Below are 10,976 nucleotides of genomic sequence, written 5' to 3' on the forward strand. Positions count from 1 at the left end.
TACAGAAAGTCGAGTTTGACTATAGGATCGTAGCACCAGGTCAGCAGATTCTTCCAGACTTCCACAGGGGCCCTCCACAGTCAGATGGACTGGACCCATGGATTCGAAGGAGATGCCAGGTGTTTCTGCTCCATGTTGCTTGAGATGGCCTGCAGCACACCTGTCACCACGGGAAGGGCACACAGTCTGGTCACACAGAATCCCAAAGAGGCTGTTGGTACCCTAAAGGACTTCTCGTATTACCAACTAGTTCACAGTTGGGTTTGGTGCCATCAGTTTTGTAACACGTCATTCACAATGCCAATTCTACCCAGCGAGGGACAGAAAAATCACTGCAAGCCTTTCTTGTCGTGCAACTGAGAGCACAATGTACATAACCCACGATGCCAAAGTCTCTTCTGACAAAACCCACAGAACCCTCCATGCTGCTGGTGTGACCACAACACAATTGAGAAGCGTTCCCGAGTTAATTCCAAATCACCTGCGGATTATCTGAAGTCTACAGAGTTTTTCCTATCAAGATACAAAATTCTTTCCATTAAATACTTTAAAATTCTACCTTTAGAAAGAACTAACTTGAAACCTGACAAAATAAAACAAGCCTAAATAATGTTATCAATACTCCTAGGAATATAAATAAACTACACAGACCTAATCTAATCTGTAACTGCATTTAACAGGTGTGTGCCAACAAAATCAGAAAAGGGACTGGGTAGCGATTCAGCACTCAAAAACAGAAGTTCTGAAAAGGATTATTAATACATAACACCTGAACTACATTTCTGTAAAAGCAGCAACCAACTGGCTTAATATATTTTCTTATAAAACCTACAAGGCTAGGTAAGGCTTCAGCTGTGTTTTTGCAAAGCCTAAACATCTGCATGAAAAGTAACAATGTTGAGAATCAACCTTTCTTTTTCTCTATGCCTCACTTTAATTTGAAAGGATTTTAAGCTGACTGAATACTTCTATCTTTGCAAAGACAAGGTCTTTCATGTGATGTTTTGGCTCTGTGTAGACAAAGCCTCAGTTTCCAAACTTTAATATCAGAGGGGGCCAAAGCCTTTTTGTTTTTAAACAGAATGCAGCTTTTACATTTCAGGTTCAAGTTCTGGCATCCTCCCAGCAGTCTCTACTACCAGTCTAATGAAAGTCTTAGGTACTGCACTGATGATTTATTTTGACAAAGCCTGTTCAGTGGGAAATTGCAAAGAGCCATTCTTCTGGTAGAGAGAGCAGACAGGAAGATCAGTCAGCTGGCTTCAAGCAAAAGCACAAAAAGGTGCCCAGTTTTGGCCTCGGTGCCTGAGCCATACACCAGAGAAATCTCACTACACTCTGGACACCTTATGCATACGTCACATACACCAGGTTTTGAATCAAATGTCCAGAATTATATAGTCACAGAGATTTAGGACCAGACGGACCCCATGAGATTATCCTCATGGAATACGCACATTTTAAAAGGAGAAAACCAAGCCAGAGAGGCAGAGCCTCGGTGTGTGTGTTCCTGGGTCCCTTTGCCTTTCTGGGTCTTGGTTTCCTTGTCCCCACACAGGTTAGAGTAACACCTGGGGCCTCACGTCAATGACTCAGGTCCTCCCAGATTTGACACCTGCTGAGGCCTTGCCAGAAGATTCTCTCTGCCTACCTGAGAGTGAAAAAACAGCGTGTGCAGCCTGCCTACTCAGAACCCCACAAATCTGAGCTCTCACCATTCTCCTCCAAAAAAGAATTTTCCACTTAAAACGTTTACTCACCATTTTTTGAAGTGCCCCTCTAAGGCTTTAAATTTTACTTTAGTTTACCCAAAACTGAAATTTTGACACACTTTTCAAAACCACGTAACACCACCTTAAGCTGTTTGCATTTTTTACTATGTGTATGAGTTAGTTTTTCACTTAAAAAAAAAAAAAGACAACAAAACTAGTCGATACAAAAAAAAAAAAACAGGCCAAGGAAAAAAATTTCAGCAGCCCTTAGAAAATAGTAAGCACCAGGAAGGCAAAGGTTTTGTATCATATTTCCTTATAAATCCCCCAGGTAACTAGGCTAGCGTTTTTGTTTTGGTATATATAATTGATAGTACAATTTTGGAATAAATCAATAAAATCTATTTTTTAAAGTAAGATGCGTTCATATTTTAATACAGGACTTTAAGCCTGGTGTTCCAATGGCCCAGAGACTCTTCCATGGAATGATACAGCAGAGTAAAGAACTGCTGATTAATTTTCAGTTGTGTGAAAGAACGAGAGAACCATCCTTGTTCAGTGCAGCATGGTCCTGTTCAGGGCTCAGAGAACAGATAAGTGTGAATGTGCCCGAATTAAAGCCTCTGCACACTAGGTGTGTGACACGACTACTTCAGAGCAGATTTCAAGCGTCCGGGCCTTTATAAGCAGATACGCTGTCGCCTCTGGCCTGCACACCACGCCACACACGCTCGCTCCTAGGCAGGAACAAGGACTGTGCCGCAGGAGGCCTGTGAATTACCTCCGTGGGCAGGCAGGGCGGCCCCCCAAAATTCTCAGTGTCTGGGATGGGTCTGAGGGCCAAGGGTCAGCCGTGCGACTGGAACGCTGACCATGCCGTTTCAGTCCTGTGTGTGTGAGTCCGTGAGGGTGAGTGGAAGCAAGCGTGAGCACGTAGGAGAGAGTGTGCGGCTTGAGTGTTGTGCAGCAGTGTAGACAGACGCAGCAAAGTCCGAAAAAGGGAACGCGACGTATCAGGGTGGCAGACGCTCAGACAGAGCCGGCCTGGGGTTGATCTACCCAACACAGAAAGGCCCAGTCAATCAAGATGTCTGGCCTTCTGTAGACAAAATATCAATCTAAGGTAATCAAGTGACTTTTGATCCAACGAACAGATGCTTTGGTGTTACAGATAACAATCTGTGCAAGAAGAAAACTCTGCTTATCCTGGAAGCACTCAGCCAGAGCTCCAAAGTCCCTCGGATCCCATAATTTCCAGTTGGCTACCCATCCTTCCCCTCTACACACACACACACTCTCTCTCTCTCTCTCTCTCTCTCTCTCCATCAGTCTCACGTGATTCAGAGAGCAAAGCCGGCCGTTCCCTGGCTCTACTCTGTGGGTGTCTGAAAACCTGCTTAGAGGTAGGGGGGAGGCTGGACCAACAGGCCGGCCTCATTTCTACCTCTGGACTTGGTAGCTAACTTGAAAACACCCCAACCCCCCTGGTTTCTTAGTGGGCACTCCTCTGGCAAATGAAAAAACAAATTATCATCTGCCATTATTTATCTCCCCTTTAACTCTCTTCCAGACAAGAGCCCTTTCAAACATCAGGACATACGAATCGTTCTGATAACCAGCCAACAGCAGCTGCTAATGCACCACTAGAAAGAGCGAATGGAAAGTTGGAGAACAAGTGAAAGCGACTTTGGCTGCGCCCACTATGCGTTGGGATTTCAAAAGCAACTGGGAGGCCGGGCGCGGTGGCTCACGCCTGTAATCCTAGCCCTCTGGGAGGCCAAGGTGGGTGGATCGCTCGAGGTCAGGAGTTCAAGACCAGCCTGAGCGAGACCCCATCTCTACTAAAAATAGAAATAAATTATCTGGCCAACTAAAAATATATATAGAAAAAAATTAGCCGGGCATGGTGGCGCATGCCTGTAGTCCCAGCTACTCGGGAGGCTGAGGCAGGAGGATCGCTTAAGCCCAGGAGTTTGAGGTTGCTGTGAGCTAGGCTGACGCCACGGCACTCACTCTAGCCCGGGCAACAGAGTGAGACTCTGTCTCAAAAAAAAAAAAAAAAAAGCAACTGGGAGGAATGGGACAAGGGACTCTCCCTTACTCACTAGGCCTCTACCTGCTGGGCAGGAAGGCAGAGAAGGGCGAGCCACACCTTCAGAGAGAAGCATTTTCCACCTGCCCTGCCAGGTGGACCGTCCCCCCTCTAAAGGTGGCCTGCCCAGTCCTGACAGCAGGTGCAAGATGCCCGGGGCCCTGTGCTGGCCACAAATGCCAGGCTGATGGGGCCGGATTTTGCATGCACATTTGCTTCCAGATCACTGGCAGAAAGCAGTTTCATGAAAAGAAATGCCTGGCCTTCAAAAATCCAGACTGTGATTTCTAAAATGGGAGTTGGAGAGAAACACACTTTGATATCCAAAATACCTTAGTGAAGCATGTACGGTAGAAATAGAAAGCCTTCATTGGCGGTGGAGGAAGTTACTGGGGTATAATGAGTAGTGTTCGACATTCACGTTGAATTCGGCAGGCTACCTACCACAACACAATGCAGACTTTCCCTCACGGTAGCACAACCACCCCTCGCACGCTGAGGTAGGAAATTCCCCGTGCTCTCTGGAAAAGCTAAGAGAAAGTCCAGACCTTTCCAGAAGTGCTAGCTTCAACTCTTACGTCTTCCGTAAGACGCTCTGATCCTCCAGAGTACAAACAGCCCTCAACTGCGATTAACCATGTGATAGAAATAAACTCCTGTCTACTGCCATAGCCGGAACAAGACGTCAGTGGGATGAACCAAACCAGATTCGCATGAAAACATACCTGAAATGTCGACCTATACCAGCCAGCAGTGCACATCCACTAGGAGGTATCCACCTGACATGCCTATCACAGGCAACTCAGCCTAGTGTGATAATCTGACACTAACGAAACTGCTTAGCTCAAAGCAAGGTTTGCATTTGAGTTCACACATCACACTGCACCTCAGTTACGCTGACCACACTGAACATTGCAATGACCTGACTTCACATACTGAGGCCTGGTGGTTCCTCACCCAGCAGATCGGCCACAACCACAGCTACAGGTTTTGGGGCGCTGTCAGAGAATCACGTCCCTGCTTCTCCTAGCCTAGCCGCAGAGGCTGAGTTAATTCAATGACATCCTTGTCAGTTTTCCTCAGTCTGAATGAATCACAGGATCAAGTGTTTCCCCTGATCAGACAAAAGCTGCACTCAGCAGCTCTGTTCCTAGCTTTGGGGATTCGTCAGGAAGTTTTTGGTGACATTGATGAGTATTATCTTCCCAACAAGAGTGGTGACCTACAGGAAGTACCTTAAAAACTTGTTCCTTGAGATTACATGGAAATAGCAGAAGTCACCCGGATTCCTGGTCCAAGCCACAAAGTGCCGGGTCAGCACCCCAGCAAACACACCTGGAGAGAATTGGTAGTTTTGACTGTCCCTGGGGGCCCCAGTCAGAGTCTTCATGACTCAGTAGAAAGTCAGAAAGAGGGGGACACATGGGGGATCAAAGGTCTGCTGAAAGCAGCATGAGCTCTACAAAAATCTCAGGGCAAGACTTACCACTCTGGGCTTCTGCTGGTCCAGGGTATGCAGGAAGGCCGAGTTGGGGTCCAGGGTACGCTCGGGATCACTGGAGATGTCCTCCTCCGAGTCCTCGTAGGACGAGGAGAAGCCGGTGGAGGAGGCCGAGGAGGAGGACAGTTTCCGGAGGGGCAGGCTGCCCAGGGGGCTTCCCTGCACCTCCCCCAGGCCGCCGTGCTCCTGCGCGCCCACCTCTGTGATGACCACGGCGGGGATGGTGCCGGGGCTGCAGGCCTCTCTCAGCACAGGCCTGTCCTTCTCATCTGGGGGCAGCAGCTCCCGACTGGGGCGGGTGTCTGTGTCCTGCCGCTGGCTTTCCCAAGTCCCCTCCGACTGTACCCCCGTGCCACGCGTCCAGGCCAAACCGGCTTCCTCCGCGGGGCCCTGCCAGGCCCGGGCGCCCCCAGGCTGCGCACCCGTCCTGTCTCCAGGAAGGTCCTGAGGTTCTTTCAGAACTTTCACCGCTTCCCGACAAGGCAAAGGCTCCAGCATCCTGCCAGGAGGAACTCCCGCCGCCACCTCTCTAGTCCCCAGCTGCGCTGATCGGCTGCCCCCGAGCAAGCCCAGCGTTGGAGACCCTTCCTCCGCTCGGTCCGAGGGCTGCCGGGGGCTTCCGCCCACCAGGGCCCCACTTCGGGCCTCCCCGGGGCCCACTGCGCGCAAGTCTCTGGACCAGCTCGGGGTATCAAGGGGCTCCGAGCTCTGCACACTCGGCGTCGTGTCCTCTGGCTTTGCACCCGCTTCAGGCGCCCTGGAGGCCGGCACAGCGCAGGGCAGAGTTCCTTTCCCCACCGGCGCAGGGGGCTCGCAGCCACGGGGCCCGCCCCTGCCTGGGGCTGGGCTCGGCTCACTGTCCAGAAACTGCCCCGGCCTCACCACCGGGGCCTCCCAGGGGTGCGGATCCTCAGGCTCGCGGGCCCTCGCCGACCGCTCAGCGAGGGCGGGATCCTGTGGACCGTGTGGCCCAGAGGATGTGGCTCCCGCTGCCACTTCTGTGTCCACCACTATGCTAGCTGCGACAGGCCCCAATGAGGGAGCCGGGCAGCTCTGAGTTCCCGAAAGAGACACCCTTTCGTCAATTTCCATAGCTGGGGGCGAGCCCCAGGGAGGGCTGGCAGGAACAACCTTCTCCGTCCTCACCAAAGCGGCTGGACTCTGCGTCCCTGATCCTGCCGGGTCAGCCCGGCCTGGGAGACGGGCCACTCCCTCCGTGTCCTGCGAGGGGCTCGGGCTGGGCCCTTCTCTCCTCCCAGAGTCGGCCTTTGACGTCTCCGGACATTGCTCCCCCCAGGACTTTGTCCTCCGTTCCTCGCTCCGGGCGCACTGAGCCAGGACCTTTCCAGGGGGCTGGCTGCTGCTGCGGAAGGGACACTGGGAGGGCGAGCGGGCCCTCCCCAAGCGCGGGCTGCGGGGCGCCTGACCGGCGGAGCTCTGCGCCTGGATGTGCGCCTCGAACATGCCCACTTTCTGGTTCACCTGCACGTTCTGCAACTCTCGCTGCAGGATCCGCAGCTTCCTCTGGGCCTCCTCCGGGCCCGGCGGGGAGAGGGCGCCTGCGGCCACCACCTGCTGCCTGTCCCCTCGCAGGCGGCCAGCCCAGCTCGGGCTGCCCCCGCTGCTGCTGCCGCCGCTGCTGCCGCCGCTGCCGCTGCTGCTGTTCAGCCTGCGCCGGCTGCTCCGCCAGCCCCCGGGGCTCTGGGGCTCCTCGGGGGACAGCGACTCGGCTGGGGGGAAGAGGAAGGAGACGCCTCTCCCGGGGCTGAAAACGCTGCCGGGGCTCCCCGGGGGCGGGGGCGTCTCGCTGCCGCTGGGCCCGGGGCCGCCGCCGCTCTTGGCCTCGCGGTTCATGATCACCAGGCTACTGAGCGCACAGCAGAACACGGCCATAGTACTCGGTCCGCCGCGCTGCCCTCCGCCGCGGCTCCCGCTCCGGCGGCGCCGCCCGCGCCTCCTCCTCGCGCGGCTCCCGGCTCAGCCCCGGAGGCCCCGCCGCGGGTCCGCGCGCCCACGGGGCGGCATGGCCGGGGCGGCGGGCGGGGGGCACGACCGCGGGCTCAGCCCCCGCCCAGGGCTCCATAAACAGCCGGGCCGCTGTGGAGACACGAGGAGAGAAGTCAGGACCCCCGAGGGCGCGGCTGGGGGGCCGCCCCCGGAACGCAGTCTGCCTGGGACCCCGCGCCCTGGACGTGTCACCTGCAGGACTGGGGGCCTTCGGCTGCCCCAGTCGCCAGCGCGGTTATAGGTGTCCCCCCGCCCCCCGCCCCAGGTTGTGATGCGCCCTGAGGTCCCTTCAAGTTCCAAATTCTAAGACTCGTCTCCGGAGCCACGCGGGCGCGCGACGGCCGATGTGCAACTGCTCGGTCCCCGAGTGTCCCGCGCGGGGCGCGGCTGGCTCCCGCCTGCCCCGAGGTCAGGACGCTCCCGCCACCGCCGCCGGCTCCCCTCGGCCTGGGCACACCCTGGCTGCGGAGGGAAACGGGCAGCCCCCGCCTGGACTCCGGGATGTCCCCGCTCCGCGCTCTCTGGGCATCAGGGACGACTCGGAGGGACCGGGGCTGGCCCTGCCTTCCCTGAGCCGCCGCCAGCGGCCGCCGTTACCTTCCCGCCCCTGGCCTGGGGCTGCGTCTCTCGGCCTACAAAGGCCCGAGTGGTCGGCGGGGCTGCGGCCGGAGCATTTTCCAGCACTGGCCTTGTCGCCTGTCCCTGAACAAGTGTGTGTTGTAAGTGTGGGCGCGCCTGCGCGTGCCCGGGGCCGAGGTTCTGCACGGCCCCTGTACCGGAACCAATACCCGCCGTCCCCCTGCTGTCGCCCCCCACGGAGGGAGTGGGGTGTGCGTGTGTGTGTGTGTGTGTGTGTGTGCGTGTGTGTGTGCGTGCACGGCCAGTCCTGTCACCTAGGACGCCGGTGCCCCTGCGGCTCCGGGACCCGCGCCCCCTCGGAGGAACTTGGGGCGCGCACGGCCACAGCGCGGCGGCGGCCCTGGGCGCACACGGCCTGCGGCTCTGCAACCCCCGCCCCACCCCGCGCCGGCGCCCCGAGCCCCCCAGCGCCGCGCGGCCCCTCCGCATCCCCGGCGGCCTCCCCGGCGCCGGCCCCGCCGCCCGCGGCCCGAGCCCGCCGACTCCCCGGGGCGCGGCGCGAGCGGCCCGGAAGCCGGGCTGGAGAAGTGCCGACAACTCCTCTCTGCTCCTGTCCCCACCGCCACTCCACGCCACCCTCCACAATCAAGTCCCCTCCTCTCCGCCGCCCCAGCCTACCCCTTCGCGCCGTTCCCGACCCTGGAACGCCCAGAGCGGGCGAAGGGGGTGCGGAGGCAGGACTAGGAAGAAGCCGCCCCGCGTACCTGCAATGCCTCGGATTCCCGGTCCCGTGCAGACTGTGTGCCCGGAGACGCAGACCTGGCTTTGAAAGAAGACCCAGAAATAATTCCCGCAGCAGGCTACGGGAGGCAGAAAAGGGGGTGCGCAGGAGGGGGAGAAGCCCCCGGTGCAGGGGCCCAGCGACCCGGACGGTGGCGACGCCAAGCCGGCCCTGCACGCCCTTCCCGGCGCTGGAGACACTACCCCTGTCAGTGTCTGCCCTGGGCTACTTCAGTGTTTGTTCAGTGTACGATTAAAAAAAAAAAAAATAGTTGGGGGGGGTGGAGGAGGGAGGAGGTAGAAAGGCGGAGGCTCGGGGGGTGGGGGCAGGAAAGCAGGAAGGAAGTTGTGAGCCTGTCTGGGGTTGAACTCAGCGGAACAAGTTTTTCTTTTCTTCTTTTTTTTTTTTTTTTTTTTTTCTCTATTGCTTGGCAAGACCGAGGGAGGGAAACACTTAAAAAAAAAAAAGTTTCCATTGTTAGCGAGCAAAAAAAAAAAAACGCCTTTTAACTTCTGCGGTTTAAAGATATACAATTCATTTTCCACCCCTCGATCGAGGCTTGCTGATGTCTAGCTTGATGAAACTATTTTTGAAAAAAAAAAAATGTTTTTAATAAAGTTTTGAGTGTGTGTTTTAAACAAATCATGGGGACCTTTTTAGCATTTAAAGCAGGCTAAAATCCTGTCTAAACGGTTTGTGTTCTTGCACACAATTATGCAAATTCAAAGAAGGTGCATTGTGGGCACCTCCTTGCAAAGTTGAAGAATTTAAGTGCATCACAGTAGTGTTTTGGAAGACTGGTGGGGCTATGAGCTGCAGATGGTTTTGCAGTGCAATTGCTAGATGCATAAATACACCTTTACGTTGCACATTTACAAATGCACACAGCAAATGTGACATTTGCATATCTTTGCACTTAATTCTCAAAAGTTATTTTAAGAAAAAGTATAGTCTTGGAACTAAGAAGATCTGAGTAATGTCTGAAACCCCCTTGCTCCTACAGACTCCTGCAGATGCAACAATTTTCCAGAGCCTTTCTCCCCTACCATCAGCAAAAAAAGGGGGAAGGAGCATAAGCTAACATTACTGGCCACAGGATCCTATCCCATTATAAACCCTTAGCACGGCCAGTGTGTTTTGCATAATTCCCTAAATCTTAAACTGCAGTATTTAGTGGAAATGGGGAGAAACACAGCTGTAAGACTCAGGAGATTTAAAAGTCTAAAATCTGAATCAGTTCTTAAATCCTGATTAGCTAAAATTCAGATGAAAATTTTGACTTTGCTTGCAGCAAATATCTCCTGCTTGTTTATGTAACAATACTGTTCAGTGAGCAAAGCAACCTGCTGCTCAATCAGGAAAAGACTCATGCTAAATCTGAAATCAAGAGCTCTTCTTGCCAAGAATTCCTGAGAATTAGACACTGTTGAATCCTTTCTAATTTTTCTAAACATGCAATGGAAGGATTGAATCTAATTCCCCTCCCACCCCCAGTGGGGTTAAGTGAAAAGAGCCCAGAGTTCTCAGATGTTGACTCAGGATCTGAGCAGTTCCTAAGGAAGAGAAGCTAGCCCTATCCTTGCCCCTAATTTGGTTCCCTAGTGGCAAGAATGAGGAGCTGCCAGTTCCCAGGAGAACAATCATCAGAGTTTATGGCTGAGGGGCCACCATTAGGAGAGGCCAACACCCATTTCAGGTGTCAAGGTGGAAGCAACCGAAGGATCTAGCAATGCATACGTTAAGCACAGAAACTTAGCTTCCTAAGCCCTGAGAAACCTCACTGTCACCTCGGGGCCAGACATCATCAGCCTTCCCTAGTTGAGAAACTTAGACCTCCTGAATATACAGTCAGCCTGAAGAATTCTCACTCAGAAGGCAGCAGCAGCTATCAGGTGTGACATGCAGAAGAGAGTCCTACCTTGGGCTGGAGGTAGGAATAGATGATAACTCTAAAATTCTAACTGTGCCACTAAGAGCAGCAGAAGGTGGGAAAGAGATGGAGCAAGGTGGGCTTCTTGCCTCTGGAAGCAGTACCTAGTTGTCTTCCATGATTTTAAATGGACATGAGAAAAATTATGAAATTGTAATACAAATGTGTCATTTGTTGTATAGTAATTATACTTAACAGATGTTTTCTAAAAACACAGCTATGGACAGGTACGGCCTTTGATAAGGATGTTATTGGCCTTCATCCTGGTGCCAAGCACAATGCCTGACATATAATGTCCCTTCTGGGTAAAATGTCAAATCATTCGTTCATTTATTCACTCACATGTTTCTGTGATGTGGACCAATTAATTCTGG

At 53.9% G+C, this 10,976-nt stretch overlaps 1 protein-coding gene across 4 annotated transcripts in view; it reads right to left on the reverse strand.

Annotated features, from left to right (window-relative positions):
- ITPKB (inositol-trisphosphate 3-kinase B) overlaps window positions 1-8,902 on the reverse strand; it is an 88,934-nt gene extending 80,032 nt beyond the window's left edge. For all 4 annotated transcript variants that reach the window (XM_045537163.1, XM_045537164.1, XM_045537166.1 and 1 more), the window contains exons 1-2: window positions 8,656-8,902; window positions 5,291-7,402 (exon numbers count right to left, since the gene is read on the reverse strand). In XM_045537163.1, the coding sequence (XP_045393119.1) occupies window positions 5,291-7,198 (1,908 nt within the window). In that variant the 5' untranslated portion in view covers window positions 7,199-7,402; window positions 8,656-8,902. The remainder of the gene's footprint in view (window positions 1-5,290; window positions 7,403-8,655) is intronic.
- Window positions 8,903-10,976: the final 2,074 nt, after the last annotated feature.

This window comes from Lemur catta, chromosome 25 (genome assembly GCF_020740605.2).
Source record: "Lemur catta isolate mLemCat1 chromosome 25, mLemCat1.pri, whole genome shotgun sequence".
Taxonomy (NCBI): domain Eukaryota; kingdom Metazoa; phylum Chordata; class Mammalia; order Primates; family Lemuridae; genus Lemur; species Lemur catta.